Source organism: Cottoperca gobio, chromosome 16, assembly GCF_900634415.1.
Source record: "Cottoperca gobio chromosome 16, fCotGob3.1, whole genome shotgun sequence".
In the NCBI taxonomy this organism is placed as follows: Eukaryota; Metazoa; Chordata; class Actinopteri; order Perciformes; family Bovichtidae; genus Cottoperca; species Cottoperca gobio.
Window position 1 is genome coordinate 9,736,169 of NC_041370.1, and position 18,933 is coordinate 9,755,101.

At 39.5% G+C, this 18,933-nt stretch overlaps 2 protein-coding genes across 2 annotated transcripts; both read right to left on the reverse strand.

The window, feature by feature from the left end:
- Positions 1-1,040: 1,040 nt before the first annotated feature.
- sphk2 (sphingosine kinase 2) lies at positions 1,041-13,549 on the reverse strand. Its single transcript, XM_029452614.1, has 8 exons — positions 13,455-13,549; positions 9,886-11,533; positions 7,399-7,548; positions 6,935-7,029; positions 6,653-6,768; positions 5,746-5,949; positions 3,868-5,461; positions 1,041-3,174 (listed from the first exon to the last, which is right to left on the reverse strand). The coding sequence occupies exons 2-8, from the start codon at positions 10,346-10,348 to the stop codon at positions 3,112-3,114; spliced, it is 2,685 nt and encodes an 894-aa protein (XP_029308474.1). The 5' UTR covers positions 10,349-11,533; positions 13,455-13,549; the 3' UTR covers positions 1,041-3,111.
- Positions 13,550-13,857: 308 nt separating this feature from the next.
- Positions 13,858-18,730, reverse strand: rpl18 (ribosomal protein L18). The gene is made up of 7 exons (XM_029452558.1): positions 18,619-18,730; positions 17,868-17,954; positions 17,601-17,708; positions 16,627-16,725; positions 16,353-16,476; positions 15,547-15,616; positions 13,858-13,988 (listed from the first exon to the last, which is right to left on the reverse strand). The coding sequence occupies exons 1-7, from the start codon at positions 18,619-18,621 to the stop codon at positions 13,913-13,915; spliced, it is 567 nt and encodes a 188-aa protein (XP_029308418.1). The 5' UTR covers positions 18,622-18,730; the 3' UTR covers positions 13,858-13,912.
- Between the last annotated feature and the right edge of the window lie 203 nt (positions 18,731-18,933).

Sequence of the window (18,933 nt, forward strand, 5' to 3'; positions counted from 1 at the left end):
TTTAACGACTTCTAATCCACGTTGGCTCAACTGAAAGTTAATTCTTGACCTAGGAAACAGCAGTTGACAATACAATCGCACCTGAAGGTCGATCTAGTTGCTGTCCTGGAGCTTTTGATCTTGTTTGAAAATGTTCTGCGACAACTGGGCGTCTGCTGAGGAAGAACATGTGAAACTTAACTACTACTGACCAATCTAGAATACTATGTATAAATGTGCATATTTTCTAAATATTGGATCTAAATCCCCAGTTCCCTAAATGTTGACATAGGTAGATGAGAACATATCTACACATTAACTACATTCATGTTGTACTTACAGCTTTAAAGGAGAACATATTTCCGTTTGTTGGGTTGATTTGAGTTACATGCTCATTTAACTGCCTAAGTGAAGGATTTTATTTCCTCTGGGGCGTTGGAACCTAAAGATGTATTTACGCAGGAGACATGGGTTAAAGTTCAACTTTTTTTACAGCTATTAATCTGCTTTGTTTATTAGTTTACCGTGATTGAGAGGAGTGGAGGCAACCTATGTTTTAATCAATGGGTAGTTGTTTTGAAAATTATATTTTATTTATTTAAAATTGTGATTTATTTTCTTGATTTTATGAATTGTACTTTTCTATTTTAATCTTGTTATTACTTGACATTTCTGGCAATATTGTCATTTCAAATTTAATTTTAAAATCTCTCTTGAAATCACAAGAACACTTCTGACTGTATTTTATAAATATAAAGACACACTGCTGTGTACCAAAGTACAGTAGATTTTCTCCAGACAAACCTATCAAGTTACATTTATTCAAAACGACATTTAACTATTAACTGTACATTGTGTATGTATATATTTCATATATTCACATGATTTTAGTAATAATTACAATTTCATTTCAGGCAGTCCACTACACCAATCTTAATGGCATTATCAATTGAGGGGTTATATACCCCGACATATCAAATTGGTCTATAACACCGAGCTAAGGTCATAAACGACAAAACGTTTAGGAAGGTAAACTTTTTGACAAAAAACTCCATTCAAAGTGTATATAAATTCTTCTATTTGGTACTGTTGCAAGCCTCGGCTCAAAATGTTGAATTAACATTGTGTAGCTGTGTAAGCACAGTGTTGTGGTAGACTAGCTGCATTGTGCACTCAGAGGAAATAAATACAAAAATAGAAGAATAAAAATAAAGGCCTGGTGAGCAAAAGGTTTTACTCCATTTTCTGCAGTCAGGTTTTAACAGTTCATGATCAACAGCCAGAATTTACAGGCTTATTATACAAAGGCATTGAGTTGTCCAGGCATGACCGAGACATACAGTATGTTGACGATGACCCAAGCAGGCGGCACATGATCTTACTGATTGATACACTGCACATGCTATTGATTTATCCTGTGTCCACACCATATCAGTAGGTTTTATTATAACATTTCAGAAATGTATTTATAAAACATGACAATTCCTAGTACGAGCTCCAACATCTGCTGTTTCACTTCACTAAGGACAAATCATAATTTGGAAAAAGTTCTCAAGATATTTTACATTTCAAACCCAATCTATCACTTAATATCAGCTCTGCTGCTGGATGATTTCTCACAGTGAAAGTAGTTTAACCTCCATTCTATTTATCTCTTGATCAAAAGTCTGATGTGACAACACAGAGCTGCTGGATTTTAGTGTTTAGTGCCCTTGTTTGCCTCTATGGCAGGATTTAAAAGTTACTGAATGATTTTGTAATCAGTCAGTCCTACCTTTCAACAGCTGTTCAAATTGAGACATTACATTTGTTTCAGTCTAGACTAAACTGTAATGTGATCCATTTATTATAGTATCTGGACTCGGCTATTAATACTAGTGCATCCATTTCTAGATCAAAGCATTGTATCAGATTCTGCGTTACTCTGTAGATGTATCTAAAGGTTACAAAGAATTCTCTTGCTGTGATTTTGCTTGTGCTGCTTCAACTGCAGCTATTGTGCAAAATGAATGCACTACTTACTACCTAAAAGAGGCATGAAATGTCCTCTACGCTTCCAAAGATGATTACTCAGAGATAGTGATCCACTGACAAAGAAGCTTGCTTCGTTCAGACATTTTTATGTTCAATATGTTGCAACGTGTGATATCATTGACACCATCATCGTGCATTCACTGGCGAAGAAAAACAGGCAGATTATGTAAAGATATCAGTAATGGTCACCGCTCAACGGTTCTTCTGCTCCTACTTATATAATGACCCTGAAAAGCTTGATCTCGCTGCGCTACATTGAGTCATTAAAGTGTACATTTCTCCACAGATGCTTCAAACAGTGGAGAGTAGTGTGCTCAAAGATAAAAGTAGTTAGGTGGCTCTACTAGTATGTCTAAGTATATAAGCGTAGCTTTGCTTTGATGTAGTGGACGGACGCTATGATAGGTGGACAGAGATTAAGAATATTTGGGTTTCTTATATAAGTAAGAGCAATAAGGGCAAAGGTACAACTGTTACTGTCCAGTGTCAGATAAGGCATTCCTTTCATGGACGGAAGTTTTTATACTCAAACATTTGGACCTTAGGGTGGGGTTGAAGATAAAGGGTTGGGGCCAATTGTAATGGCCTGTTGGTCTGAGTGAATCTCAATGTCATTTTTATAGCATTTCATGTTTAAGAACAACTTTCTCTGTTTTAATCTGATTTCTTTCCATCTCACTGAAAGGCAAAATTCAGGTAGTGCTTCTCTGCATGCATACTACTACGTATACATCCAACACATGCACTATCTGCACACAAAAACGTCCCTAAACATTCGATTGTTCTTCCCTCTTACTATCCCAGGCTGTGCAGTTTTCATGCTTCTCAGGGTACGCTGAGCGTAATCCAACAGCTGTGCAATGAGGCGCATTTTTCATCCATTTTCAAATTCGCTATTAATCCCTGCAGTCATGCTCCAATGATGCGTGACTCGGTGGGTTATCCCTTTCATTAAACCCCAGAAAAGCAGTTTCTGCAATCCAGGCTATTTAAAGTCTCTCAGATACTGTGCCCTCTCTTTCAGAGTAAAGATGACAAACACAGATTACATAATTCAGTAGAGTGCCGTTTCCACCAATCTGCTCAACCAATCCCTGATTAGAATCTGGTAATCTGCACTCCAGAGTCACCAACGATGAGACGAGCCATGGAAGGGTGAACCTGTGAAATATTGAGAGATCACAAAATAAGATTATTACCAATGATAAATCTCACATTAACTCATTAAAATAACTCTGCAGCATTGTTGAGTTATTACTGTTATTCATCGTAGGTCAAAACCAAATTAAAAACATCAACCACAATCAAATCACTATCACTGGCACGGTCCTTTTACAGCTACATGAGCATGTGCTTCATGTCTCCGTGGATCTAGAGCAGAGGTTTTCAGAGGGGCTCAGTGAATGGTAGTGGAAAGATATTAAATTGGTTATCCAAAGAAGATCACATAGAATAGCCTAAATGTGTGTGATTTGGGTAAATATTTCAGAAATACATTAGTTTTGGGGTATTGTATTGTTTCTAAACCTTTTCCAGAGTCAGAAACTAATACAGTTTATGTATTTGGTGTAGTCTAAAGTTATGTCAAAGAGCAATATTAGGCTATTTTGGCTCAATTGTTGAGTGTCTCTGGGATAAAATAACATAATCATGATCTCATGGGGGGAGGAGGGCTTGACTTTTTCCAAGCTTTGTCTGAGGGGAAGACTACAGTCTCAGACTTTGAAACCCCCTGATGAAAAGGGAATCAGAACCCCTAACTTTAGCAAACTAAGTGTCACACCCTATCCCATCACCTACAGTCAGATCACAGCACTTCATAAGTACATTCAGTAAGTATCAAGTCTTTCTGACCTGCGCTTGAAGAGGCCCATAGGGCACCAGTTCTCCATCCACAGTAAGTGTCCCCCGTGTAGACAGAGGCTGCAGCCTGAAGGCCTTGCAGGTGATGTGGCTCACATACGGCGAGCTGACGGAGTGGTGGGTTCCTCTTTCCATGGCAAAGAACAGTCTCAGTAGAGTGGCTCTGGAGATCCCCGCCCGCACAAAGGTCAGGTGGATCAGCCCATCGTCAAACCTGGCCTGGGGTGCAGCATGAAGATCAGCCCCAAGGTGGGACTGATAAAGGGCCAGGACCAGGACAAAGTCCCCTTCAATGGTGACCCAGTCTCTTGTGGGAAGGGCTTGGTCGAGGGGGGGTAACAAGTCATCCCTAGGGGTATTAAAAGGCAGTGAGACGAAAGGACGGTTCTTCTGGGGTCCTGCTGGCTCGGCAATGTCAAAGTTAAAAGATGAGGACGGTGTGCGTAGAGAGGGTGAGGGCGAGGTGGAATTTGGGGTGTTAGGACGGGGGACGAGGTAGGATGAAGAGTGTGGGGAGGCACATGAAGGGGAAGATGGGGGAGTGGGAGAAAGAGACAGCGAGAGGGAGGGAAGTTTAGGGGGGAGGGAGTTTGAGTGGGAGTGCTGGAGAAGAGAGAGGGGCCTTGGCCGGGAGGCATTCTGGTTTTGGTCCAGGGTCTTGGGCTTGTAGGAGAAGGGAGAGTGACGAAAGGGAGAGGAGATGGTGAGAGATCGCTCACGAGCAGCGTCCAGGTGGAAGGGTTCTTTCTGGTAGTAGGTTCCATTCAGATCCATGTCCTCGACCCCGTATGACGTGCTAGAATCTGCGTCCGCCTCCCGACTGAGAGGCTGGTTGAAGAGAGCGTTGGCTATCTGGCTTGAAGGGGCTGAATTCTTCCTTCGTGACTGTCTGGCCTCATGAAGATCATCTTGGAAAGTGAGACAACCCTCTGGCTCTTCGTCTGCCTCTCGCCCCATGTCGACCCCACAGCTCTCTCCCAGATCTCTTGCATGCAACACTCTCTCCCCCTCTGCAGAACCACCACTTCCTTCCCCATTCTTCCCCCTATCCCCCTCCTCCATCTCACTGGAGTCTTCCTCTACCCTTCCCTCGTCTTCCCTTTCATCCTTGATCCCCGCCAATCTTTCTGCCCTTCCCATATTGCAGTCTTCCCTTTCAATTGATTCTGAGCTCTCCGAACATGTCCCTGACCTCCTCTCTTCTGCTTCCATCTCCCTCTCTCTGTCCTCTGCCAGGCTGCTTGCTCTCACCACGCCAGATCCTCCTCCCCTAGCCCTCTCCCTTCTTCTCTCCCTTTCTCTCTGCCTCTCCTCTTTTTCCCTCTCCACCTCACCCTTACGCAGGCTCCTCTGTTCGCTGATGCCCATGTCAGAGCAGGTGCGATGGATGGGCGTTCGACAGAAGTCGTCCAGGCCTTCTGTGATACTGCGGGAGAGGGGTCTCCTTGGCGGAGGAGGTGTGGTGTCTGGTGATGTGGTGTTAATAGAGGGAGGCAGGTAGGATAGACGACCCTTGTAGGATCGAAGAGAAGCTATGCGCACCAGGGTGCCCAGAGTGAAGCGAGCTGAGCCCAGGCCACGATACCTGGAATAAGAAAAGATGTATATCAAATGAAAAGATAATGTAAAACCTGAAGGGAAAGCCTGGAAAGTTTTAAAAAGACTTGGTGGTTTTCTAACATTTGTTGAGACAGAGTCAACTAAAATAGTTCTCCTTTTATATTCAAATAAGGATTAAATCCAACTGTGTGAGGCAGACATCTCTGTTAACTGAATTGATACACAAGGGCTGCTATTTATTGCTAAATGATATTGCAGGATGAACAAAGCCAACAGATGTTCTTAGAGTTTAAGCAGTTACACACCCACCTCTCACTCTCAATATCCACATCGGACACAAAGCCCCAGGCAACAGAAAGGAAAGAAAACAGTCTCCTGGCTGCTGCAGTACGACTGTTGATGGAGGGAGGAGGACTTGTTGTCACAGAGATCACATCCATGGGTCGGACACCGCCTCGACAGAGCAAAAAGCAGCAATTCAAAAGAAGGGGCTCCCGAAGGCACATGTCATACCTGAGGGAGATATAAAGAAGACAACAACACCTGCTCTCAGTAAAGCTTAGGAGATAACTGTACAAACAAAGGGGCAATACAAAGTCCTTCCGATATGCAGAGATAACTAGGTCTAGACAACAATTACGTAAGGTGACGACACAAACAGCAACATTGTCCTCTTTAGTTAGAAGATAAGACACAACTACACAACAACTTGCGAGTTTTGAATTAGGTTAATCTGATTCTGTGTAATGAAAATAAATAAAAACCACATATTGTATCATGATCTTTGAATCTATGTATGCTTGGAAAAAAAGTAACATTTTGGCATTGGACAGACAAAGTTTTGCAAAATGGAATGTTAAATGTGACAGAGCTTGACTCGGGCGGGAAAACCTAATAATGCTGAGCTCATGAACTATTTTTAAATGTCTACTGTCTGTACAACAACTTAACCTTAATTTAACGGCACATATGATCAGCAAACAGGTCTGGGATTTTCTTAGTTCAGAGAAAATCACAGAGAGTGGAAAAGAAACATGGAGATTGAAAAAGGAGTTGCAAAGTTAAATAAAGAGAAGATATATGACAACCTTTTGTGTTCACAGAGCTGAGTGTCTAGTTTAACACTTTCAAATTCCCATTGGGTTGGAAAACAACATTCAACTAAAAAAAGACACCTTTTTTTATCCACCTTTACAGATATGAGATACATGCTTACCCTGCATGGTGGTTGATGGAGCCAGCCAGTGCATTCCCGGAGCCACAGGGAAGAATGCCGACAGGTGTTTTTATTGCTTGTTCCCAATCAGGACGCTCCATCAGCCCATTAATTACCTGCAGGAACACAGAACAGAGAATTCTAAAAATCATATCAGTGGACACAGTTTAAGCTGTATGTATAAAAACACACAATAAATATCTTCACAGTTATATAATTTGTCCCCTTGAACATACCCATGAATTCCACCATGCTTAGCCCACGAACAAATGCATTACACACCTCATGCAGCAGGCCGTCTCCAGAGATAATGATGATGCCATCCCACTCTGTGAGCGATATCTCTCTGATAAGCTCTCTGGCATGGTTCTGACGCTCTGAGACAGATTCATTAAGTTAACATCGGTTATATATGTATGTTATATACTGTATGTATCTAAATAATAATAATGCTGAAAAATGGGATCCACACTTAATCACAGATCCCATTTTTCAGTAATACTCTTATCTAAACTGTTGTAATATATTTTTATTTGACATATTTCTTAGTTCTAATTTTCCATATTTATTGTTGTTATACATTGTAGTATAATACACATGTTTACAAACTTATTTCAATGTTTCTTATAATTGTATTAAGTTTATAGACATTTATATTCTAAGATGGGAGCAACTGTAATGTAAACCAATTCCCCCTGGGGATCAATAAAGTATTTCTGATTGTGTCTTTGCACATGGAGTGTTACCTGTCTGTATAAGGTTGTAGCTGATGTTGGCCTCTCTGATCATTGGCAGGATGTGTGTCTGACACAACTGCATTGCCTGGCCTCTCCCACTGAAAGGATTGACCAATAATAGTAGTCGCCTGGGACGAGGTAGCAGACTTCTTGAAAATTCTGTGTGAAAAAGAAGGGAGAGCATGAATAAGTCAAAACTCAAGCAGTCTTTGTCCAGAATAAAGAAAGGAACTAGAGGTTCATTGCATTACAAAGCAAGCCGACTGGGAGCTGTCATTACAAAGTGTTACCCAACCCTGGACTTTGAGTGCATTCAACCATTTGAGCCTCCTTTATTTCACCTCTCAGGATTCACTTCACACTGCACAGTGCTGTCACTCGAGAGCGCTGCTGTTAAACATTTAGATTCAGATCCATGTCAAGAACCATTCAGAATATAGGAATTAAATAAAACATGGTTGGTGAAATAATAATAAATCATTCATTATCTGTCCAACTAGGGTGCAGAAGCAACACTTATCTACTCTTTTATCAGCCGAGGTATGAAGCTTAGAATGACTGAAAAGCTTCTAGCTCTGAAAATCTATCTAAGATTTAGTTTGTTACAGATAGATGCCAGCGGTGCAGGGAGGAAGATGAAATGACTGCACTTCTCAGATAATCCTGGATTATGCAACAAAACAACACTAAAGCAAATCAAGAGGAAACCCAAGCTAACCACAGCTATAATGTTCATAAGCATAAAAACTCACAAAATGAAGACATGTCATGTGAGCGAAGTGGAACAGAAACTGGGGGTGAAACAGAGAAAAATAGAGTGAACTGCAAAAGTGTATGAATGAGGCAGGCGCATGACAAGGAGCAAAAATAAAGATGAATGTTTTATCTCTGTTGGTGGAGGGAGACAGTGAAATGATAGGTAGGTATATGATAGGTAATGATGAATGAAGAAAAACTAATTATAGATATTAAAGAGAATTAGGGTTAAAGAGCATGACTAAAGAAGAGGAAGGAGACAGGAAGAGATGGGAGATGCTGGCAAAGAAGTGTGACGCCTACAGAAGGTAATAGTGAGAAAAAGAAAAACACACAGACACAAACGTAAACACAGAGCGGGGCCTTGCTATCTGTTTGATTATTGAGGCTGGGGACACAGCGCTTAGGAACGGGTGGCAAGCTGCAGCAGACCCACCCTCTTTGTCTTTGTACATTTGACACTGAATGATACAGGCCGTGTGTGCAGGACAGATAAGGGCAAAAGCAAAAAGGATATTAGATAAATGTGAGATGTAGTTTTATGTAACAAACAAAAGATATCCAAATGAAATACTCTGATTAATAAAGCTTACAGCCTCTTAGCGTGCATTAGTGTTAATCCCCCTTGTTGTTTTGCTACATAACTCTGCTAAAATGCTTAACTACTCCTGGTACCATTTGTGTCCCTAGTGACAAAATATGTATGCTGTACTTACAGAAAGGTCTTGGGTCATTGTGACATTAAGCTATATTTAGAAAGCATTTACAAAGGAGGCATAAATCAAGGCTACATAAGGCAACATTGTCTGGTTTCATGTTGGAACAGGAATTCAAAACGTATTCAAAGAGACAAACATTAAGGTCACCCAAAGTAAATCACTCTATCATCTATTATAAACTAACCTTGTTGTGCTTTTCATGAAGGTGTTTACTGTAACTCCACATTATATCAATGTCCAGGATGATTAATACAAAAGAGCAAACTTTTAGGGTTTTAGTGTCAGCAACACAGTGTTGGAAAGTTCTCTATAAGTTGTATTTAACAAAACGACACGCGAGGGAAAATTCATTCAATTAATGTCATAACAGTCTGCAGTGAGGAAATATACGTAAATTGAGGTTAATGGGCTACTACCGTCACCCCCAGTATGGGCCTGTAACACAGGGTTTGTACAGCTTTTTAAGACTAAAATTCAAGCACCTTTCCAGCACTTTAAAGATATCTAAACCAAAGATTTCCAGACTCTCGGAGCCTTTATCATAATATCTAAATTGTTACCGTAAATTGCACAAAAATTAAGTTTTCTAAATTCCCTTATACTAACAGCAATCAATGTGTATTTGTTATTTACCAGAGGTTCATATTAAGTTTGATCACATGTTTTGAGTGTGATTATTTAGTGCTTAGCTAGCTCCGGTCCCCCCCGCGTCTGGTGTGAGACGCCAGGAGACAACAAACAAATATGACGACAGGATTGTTTCATTTCAAATATTTAAAGATCTTTGGTTTACTTGAGTGATTGTGTACATGTAGATGACACACTAGATTAAATTGAAGTTCCAATTGAAGTTTTCAGGGAGTATATTTAAATTCAAGCATATTCCTAACCTTGAAAACATAACGGTTAAAAATTAAGCATTTTTCAAACTTATAAGAGTTAGTACTAACCCTGGTAACCCTGGTAACACTATCTAACACACATCACCCAATTTGGACAAGAAAGTGGGACACACACTCACCAGTGTCAGCAGTGACGGTCACACCTCTGAGTAAACACTGCACAGCAGCCGACCACCTCTCAGCTTCAGACCTGCTTTCTGCCAGGTAGGCCCTCACCTGCCTGCGCCGAGACACCCCTTTCCGTCGTTTGCCTGGCGGGTACCAGTACAGCACTAGGAGAGGGGGCGCAGGGGCACGAGGGCAGCTGCACCCCACCAGCTCTGACAAAGGCAGCAGGAGACGGGCTTCCTTCCCCGGCCGTGGGGACAGCCGCTGGATATGTATGTGGGTGTGGGTTAGGGTCAAGGCATAGTTGGAGACCGGAGCCGGAGTAGGGGAGGCAGCAGGGGAGAGTCCTCCCGGACCACCAGGGCTGTTGGGGCAGCTGTTATTGTTGCTCGTGCTGCCTGAACCCCAGCTAGCAAACTGGCCGTGAAGGAGGGCTTCTGCTGTGGAAGGTGTGGACGGTTCTGGAGATCGCATCCTATCTGCTGAGGCGGACAAGGCTTATCAGGAAAAGGTTGGAGCTTTATGGACGTATTTTCTACAGTTAGAGGCTTGAAGACTGGAATCTGGCTGCTCTTTGAGATTTGCAGGGAAAATCAAAATGTATCTGAATGTCAGTCTGAGCGCTTTATCCCTGATATCTCCTCAAAATCATTCTCCTTCTTCAGTGTTTGGATTCAAGAGACAATGTCACAAAAACAAATCAGCTTTGAGTTTCTGTTCCGTCGGTCCATTTCAGAAGTATGTCTTCATTTGAAAAGAAAAAACTTCTTCCAGTTTAAAGATTCTTCTGTTTAGAGTATTTATCCAGTGAAGATATAAACTGCTTAAGATCAGTCTTTGTGTCACAGTTAGAAAGCTCCCATCATAGTTTGATCTGAAGAGCTGTTAGCCTATACAGTTTACTGCCAGTGGAAAAATGAGTGAGCAATACTTCAACATATTCAAAGACAACAGAACAAAAAAATTAATATTTTCCACTACAAGATCAGTCATTTAAACAAAAGTGTTCTTCACAAAGATTGCATAAGTTAAAAAAATAGTTTACATTACAACTTAAAGCCGCCCATGCAATAACAATATAACAGTCAGCTGAGCAGCTCCTCGACATTTACAAGAAATCTTCGAATAATTACACAAATACTAAAACTCTTGGTTGCATTGACAAACTGATCTACTAAGTATGAATAAGACAAACAAACACACCTTGTTTAAACAAGGAGGCTACAACAATTAAATTAAATTACTGCACAAGTGATGAATTCTGCATAGAGTATGTTGCATGGTAATTGCTGGCCCAAGTGTAATTAATGCCACAAAGATATGATAAGTGCAGGCTTTTTCAAGACCTTTGATACCTCTATTGCTGTCTTCAATCTCAGTGATATGAGGCAGACAAGAGGAGTGACTAGTCCAGTCCTGAAGACATTAGTAGTGTGATACAATAAAGTTTCATCAAAACAAATACTCCTGCATACTACTTCATTATCTGTTCTCCACAAGAAAAGTGTTAACACTAGGTAAGACAGGTGGAGACTAGACAACAAAAAAACAGAAACAAAACAAAAGACAAACAAGGAGACAGCTCCAGGTTGTTCCTTAATTTATGTCATGGTAATGTCCTGAGTCAAGTCTCACGTTCCCTCCCAAAGATCTTTGTTCCTGCATGACAGAAAGGGAAGAAAGAGAGGAGGACATAAATGAATTGTAGAGGTGGAAAAAACAATAGCAGAACTTTAATGTATGGGTGATCCACCTAAAAGTATGTTGGAGAAGATGGGTAAGAAATTGACATTAAAGGATGCACACCAAACTAAATACATTGAATAAATGATGCATATAAATTCACCTGGAATTTCACTGTGCAAAGGTGAATATTTTTGAAATTTTTACAATTATTGTAGAACAAACACAGAGAAGAGCTGGCATGATAAGAGGAAGAGATTATAGGATACAGGATGAAGCAATACAAGACCCATCGTGCCCCTTGACCTCCAAGCGTGTCTTTGTACATAATGACTAACAGTCAGACATCCTCAACCGCCTTGCTGAGACACCACATTATTTTTGCACAAAAGGTTGAATGAGAATGACCACGTCTGGTCGGTATTTTTATTGTTCTTAAATAGGGCTTTTGCGTAACAGGATTTGGGGAAACAGTGCCTCAACTCTTTCACAATTTGAATCTAAGATTTAGATTATGCCAATTGCTGACCTACATAGTACTGGGTTTTAGAGATGTTGCATTAGCATGAACAATCTTACTCAACAATCTAAAATGGTTCCCCAAAAAAAGGAAATGTTTATATTGAGCCTGTTAAAAATGTAACAAACATTACAAATCCATACTATATTAGATACAAACACACCACTGAAACATTGTGTCTGTTAAAACAAGTGTGGGACTCATTTCATAAACGTAACTATATATAACTTGAAAAGGTCTCACTGTATATAAATAATGTCAAAGTGCAATTTATTAATATCATAACACTTATGTACAGGTATATAGACAGTAATGTCAAAGCTCCATATCAGCAGGGTCCAGTGAATTAGACTTTAGTGCGTCAAAGTACAATTACTATCACCGTGGGACTTCGGTGTACCCTAAATTAATAAACTGGTCACATCTTTCTTTCAAGTTGTACAACAGCCGAAAACATTATGCAAGCTGCGATGCAGACACAATCAATACTTGGTTGATGTCCCGTCTGGATAAAACACATACAAAAAGGACCAAACTGATGCCCATTGTTGCATCTTACGTCCTTGAAATGCTGGGCGGGGACACCCAGAAATAATATCAGCAGGCTAATTTTGTCCCCCACACAATGAGGCTGTTGTTGAGTGACTTCGGGGTATTTTGGGCAAGTTTCGGTTAGCTTTATACTTTGAACCCAAGAGTATACTTAGGATACTTACACTTAACAGCAACGATTCTAGCTATTCTAATAACCCTGATGATATAAAGTAAAAGCTAAACGTTAAACTTCTCCAATGACATCCACCTAACGTTAGCTAGCAGCTGGACAGGCTGTTAGCCTGCTGGACAACTTAACTCTTGCTGTAGTTTAATAGTAACAGCACACCTAAACTGAAGAGCCATTTTCATAAATGCAGCAGTCTTTTAAATACCTATCAAGAAGCGAAAGGTGTTAAAAGTTACGAATCCTAACGTTAAATGAAGTCGATAGCAAACGCTAGCTAATGTTGTGAATACAGTAGCAACTGTAAACTGCTGCCTGACAAGAGCAACACACCGTTGTCAGTTAGCAGAGGCTAGCAGTTTAACCTGAATTCAAGCCAATTTACGGAACTATTTCAACTTTATTCTCTTGAAAATTACTACACATCACCATATATGCACTTAAAAAAACCCATTTGACGTCTCATGTATTAAAGGGTTTGAGGTGGTATCCAAGTTAACGCAGATGACAGTGACAACGGTTAGCTAACGGGCGGTTTTAACTGATTGCAAAAAGCCGAACATTTGTAACTTTTAAATACTTATATTTTCGCCAGCACCGGCTTAGTCGGAACCAAGTTAAATCTAATATATCCAAGTAAAAACACCCAAAATTACCTCATCTTGTCTCCCCCTCACGACGACAGATAGTCACTGAAAGCTGTATCTCGGTGCATGGAAGTGACTGGATACGCAGTAGCAGCAGCTTTGAGCGGCGGAGAGGAAGTCCAATGGCGATAAGGAAAACATTGCAACACCCACCGACATTCTCCAATCATTGACAGACCACCACTTCCTGGCCAACTCATTTTCCCCCTACCAACTCAATATCAATACTGATCAAACGATTGCCGACGTCAGATTTGGAAATGAAAGACTGGAAAAAAGTTGTTATTGTGAAATATTTCATCTTAGTCTTGTTATGATGTTAACCAGCATTTTATCTTATGCTTAAAATTAGAGACTGATGTATTTGCAAGGGTGTGCAAGCTGTCCAATAAAAGCAAACAAACTCATTTTGTACAGTCGATCTTTTTATTTGTATCAGATTGCATGGAAAACAAAGACAGACAAGATTAGTTCTTGTAGCCACGGCTGGCTCTGCGACCACGAGCTCTCTCGAACTTCCTGCCCTTGGAGCGGATGTAGGGCCTGTAGAAGAGAAAGAAAAGTTAAGTATAAAATACAACATTCATATAAACACAATATAAATGTTCTGTACATTAAAGCTGTCTTACAAAATTACTGCAAAACCCTACCTAGCAGTCACTATTCACAATCGATCTATCGCTCTTTATGAGCAGATGTTTTTATAACTAGCAGGCTAGACTTTGTATCGACTTTCAAAATGATTTAATAAAGGCGCTACATTTCCGTGCGCCAGAATACCTCTCAGAAATGCTTTTAATTTATGAACCAAGAAGACCTCTGATTTTTCTCTTATAGGTGTTTCACAAAGCTGAAGTAAAACATTTGGCAATGCTGCTTTTAGAGGATCTGAGGAAAGCTGGAAATGGATATATTTTTTAACATTAACTGAAAACCCATCTATTTATTCTGGCTTTCATAATTTATAGTTATTCTATTATTGCTATTTATTTTTAATCTATCGTTTTATGGACATTTAATTGTTGCGATACATTTTATTTTTATTAACATTTTACTATCCAACACACAAAATGTTGTTGATCACTAAAGTGCATTATATTAGTTTGAAACGTGCTATAAAAATACAGTTTGATTGAATCTCACTATCACTAAAAAGGGTTTAAGAGGCTACGCTACCATTTCCCCTCTTACTTGAGCGCCAACTACTCTTGTCTTCTGACAAAGCATTGATTGAAACTTAGTTATACAATGGAGCTTAATGGCATTGGTTTCGTGTGTCAAATTCTTCAATATTATTTTTATAACACTCAAAACCTAAGTTTTCCTTTGCCATGGTATAAATGTCTATTAGGATTTAGGATGTTTTGTTATTTACACATGTACATCATTTGGATTCAGCCAGAAACTATAGGCCTTTTACGTCACAGCAAAATATTAAATTAAACACGAGTGAAATCAATTTAGCTGCTTTAATTTTGAGATGCTGGCAATGCACATGCTGTCAGTTTATTGTGGCAACTTAATATAACAGTGATTTTAATAGTAACATGTCTTTTCTACTAAGAAGTCAAAATGCCTGCTGTGAAAAAACCCATCCTCTCCAAACGAATACATCTACCCTCCTCAGAAAACCACTCCGTTTATAACAGCACTCAGATTAAGAGCAGTGTACCAGGGTCTTGTGCTTACTAGCACACTTAAGAACAAAGTGAAGATTCATGTTATTAGTTGTACCTGTGCTTTTCCCCTCTACAAAAACTTGATTACTTGCCTCTACAGGAGAATGATAGTTGCTTAGACAATTGAAGATGTAATCTAATTACATGAAGTTATTAAATCTGTGATTTAAATTATATATTATTTTGTAGTGTTGTATAAGAGTTAGGTTTCTACTTATGGATAATCCACTAAAAAACAGAAGATGCTGAATGTGAAAACCCCACTTTTCCACGCGTTATTTCCATTAGTCCATTGTCTTCTAGTCGGGCCTATTTGATAGCCTGGTATCAATCTGATCAAAATCTTATTATTTGTTGAAACAGCCCAAGTTAAGCATTTAGTTTTTAGTTTGAAGACAGAAACACATCAACTGTATACATACTTGGTGTGGCTGTGAGGAGTTCCAGGGGCTTTTCCAAAGTGCCTGTATACCTCTCTGCCTTTACGGGGTCCTGAAGAACAAACAAATGTTAAGGATTAAAAGCAAATACATTTCAAAACCATACTCTCCTTCATACATTTAATTTTTGCACATTTGAGTTCAGAGCTTAAGAGTGGCTTCACTTCTATAACAGTTCTGATGAGAAGATGTTTAAAAAAAGAAATTATAATGTTGAGAATGAAATGTGATATTTAAAAATACATTTGCCGTATTAATTACTTTCCTAAGATTTTATTGAACTTGTGACATGATGAATTGCAGTTTTAGCAATCTATCAGTTTACATGTGGCCTCATTAAAATATCCATTTATATGTCCAGAGTGAACAGTATACGAAACAGAAAAACAAACATGTGCACCTCATTGTGTTAACAGGTGAATATTCTTTAGATTGTTGGCAAGAAAAACATTTTGACAGTTGACACATGCAGTCTTTTCAAATTTAATATACGAGATACATTTATTTACTGAAAACAAGCACCAAATGATTTCTTCCATAAAACTCACTGGCACTGAGGCTGGCAGTTTTTAGCATTTCAGCTAAGAATATAGATAAAAACCTGCTTTCCTCAATATTCTTTTAATGTTAACATTACAAACCAAGTTCCCTCACAAGTGCCTCCTTAAGTAGAACATGCCAGTGTGAAACTAAAATAGATATGTGGACTAAAGTCAGCAGTGGGACGATTGCTTACATCTATTCCAATTTCATCATGGTATTAAAAATTAAATATAACATTTAGTTACCTGACAGCAGCACTGTGCCCTGTCCTTTGGGAGAAGCCAAAGCCAGCTGGTCAAAGGTCATCACCTGACCGCCTGCTTTCAGGATCCTGCGGCGGGCACCATCGGTGACTCTCAGAGCGCAGATCTGTGGGAGAAGAAACAGGAAATTGAGGACGATCTCAGAGACATTGACCGACATAAGGGTTGAGGGAAGATCCGCCAATGACTGAAGGATTTATTTTAAAAATGAGAAACACCAATAGGTGAATTCTGCCATTCTAAAAAGAGGGATTACCTTGAGTTTGGGGATATCCTGAATCCTGACATCATCAGTGACGGATCCCACAACAACAGCGATTCTGTTCTCACGGCCAGCTTTCTTCATCTTACGGATCTGTTTGCAAAGGAAGCCAAGTCAGATGTTTAATCACATTAAATAGAGCCAAATAGGAACAGACTTAAATTATATCCAACTGTTAACCCAATACAAACTACATCACAAAATTCAGAGCAATTGGAAAGTAGAACAGACCAAGAAAACAATGCGCATATGCAACTTTACAGAAGCTTCACGTTTAGCTTATCCACTGATACCAAGTCCCAAGCCATTACCCGTGCTCCTTTCTTCCCAATTGTTTTAATTCTGTATGATTCACTGTATAAAACTTATTGGATATTTTGTAAGTAAGGTTAAATGAGGCGGGGGATGCTGCGTCACTAAAAACAAAGTCATCAGCCCACGGTGACTGACTAAAACTGATAACAAAGAAACTGTACGATGTGGATCTGTCACATACTGATCCAGTGGATCGAATCTGTGCATCCTTAAAAACATTCAAACCAAATTTACTTTGCCAAAAATGCATTTCAGTCTTCATAGGTTAGACAGATCCAATAAGTAGGGCAGCACGATATGAGGAAAATATGTGCTGACGTTTAATATCCCGATAGCGATATTACTTGGCATAAATAAACGGACATTGGAGTGAACTCAACTGCTAAAAATACAAATTGCTTTGAACAAGAAAATGAAATGGTTCAACATTCCCTTATCTCACGTTGAACTATATACAAAAAGAACAAATTAAAAAAAGAAAGTTACTAAATTAAAATGCGGTTTCCTACCAATAATCTTACAACCAACATCGCAGTCTTTGCCGATGTGTTTATAGCGCAAGTTTACATTGTGATGGTGTTTTAAATAATATACTAATAAGAGTGAAAGAAGGATTCATTAGTGGTGGACAGGATGAGAGACTTGGAACTGACCAGACGAGAGATTGAGATTGGTGGCCTGTTGGTCCTGCTCATGAAGAGCCTCCTCAGGATGACCTTGTTGAAGGGAGCATTACAGCGACGGGCCAGGAACCTGTACAACTGTAAGAACCCAGCAGGATGGTTAGGAACCTCATGTGACAGACAGTAGTGAAGCTTTACAAGACATCTACTCAGAATTTAATGTGCCAAACATTACAGGATTAATACTAGCGTTTTCTTCTTCAAATGAGTAAAGCATAATGTGTGAATATAAATTACCTTGACCAAGAGCCTCAGGTAGATATCCTGGCTCTTTGGCTCTTTCCTGTGCACCTTACGGTCCTTGTTGTGTCTGATGTCAACTCCCTAGAAAAGTAAACAAACATTAATAGAATATCAAAGAGTAATGCATTAATAAGCAGCCTATGTCAGATTAGTTCATTTTGTAACTGTTAAATTAACACCTAATGGCATCTATTACACACAGGGGCTATTGCTAGTCTTACATTGTAATTTAAAGTAGTCTACCACAACAACATTTGAACAACTGAGCAGAATTTATATCACAAATAAAACAGTTACGTCCCTGTAAGTTAATAAACAGGTCAACATGTAACGTTAGTACAGGCCGGTTCACACGTTGACTCTACACAGCTAACTGCTATCACGAGTGGCACAGTAAACAACTTTACACTTTGAAAGTACGGCTGAATTACACATTTTGAAACAAGCGTTAACTTTGGAGAAATAGAAATGATCGTTCAACATTATATTCCGGATTCTGAACGACTTTTAAAGCTCGTTTCTGATCAACCTCAAGGCGTGAAGCGGCTGCCTGGACATAGGAACCAAAGAGGTAAGCTAGTATCGTTTACATTATCGAATAACACGAAATCATGACAGGACTGTAGCGTTGATTATGTTTACAACATGTACAGGTTGCCGTTAAGAACATAATATAGTTTAATTCAGAGGATGATCGTGGATAGTCAAGCTATTGTATTTTACATTTTCTTCTAGCAGCACCTACCATCTTGGGCTCAGAGCGAAAAGGGAAAAGGAAGAGCTGAGGTCTCGCGATAAAGACTGTGCCTGAAATCTCGGGTCTCTGATTGGCTACGGGGGATGCTGTTCCTACAGGACAGTTCCTCCAGTGGTGGGGAGAGGCAAGACAGATTATTTATTTTTTTATTTTATTTTTTTATCAATACATATAAGGTGAATAGGGTAAACATTTTACCTAATTGATATAATGACACTTCCCCAGTTGATTACTTACAGTAAGACAATTATTTTTTGTATTATATCAACTTTTTGAAATGTTATGTTTAAATATGCATATATG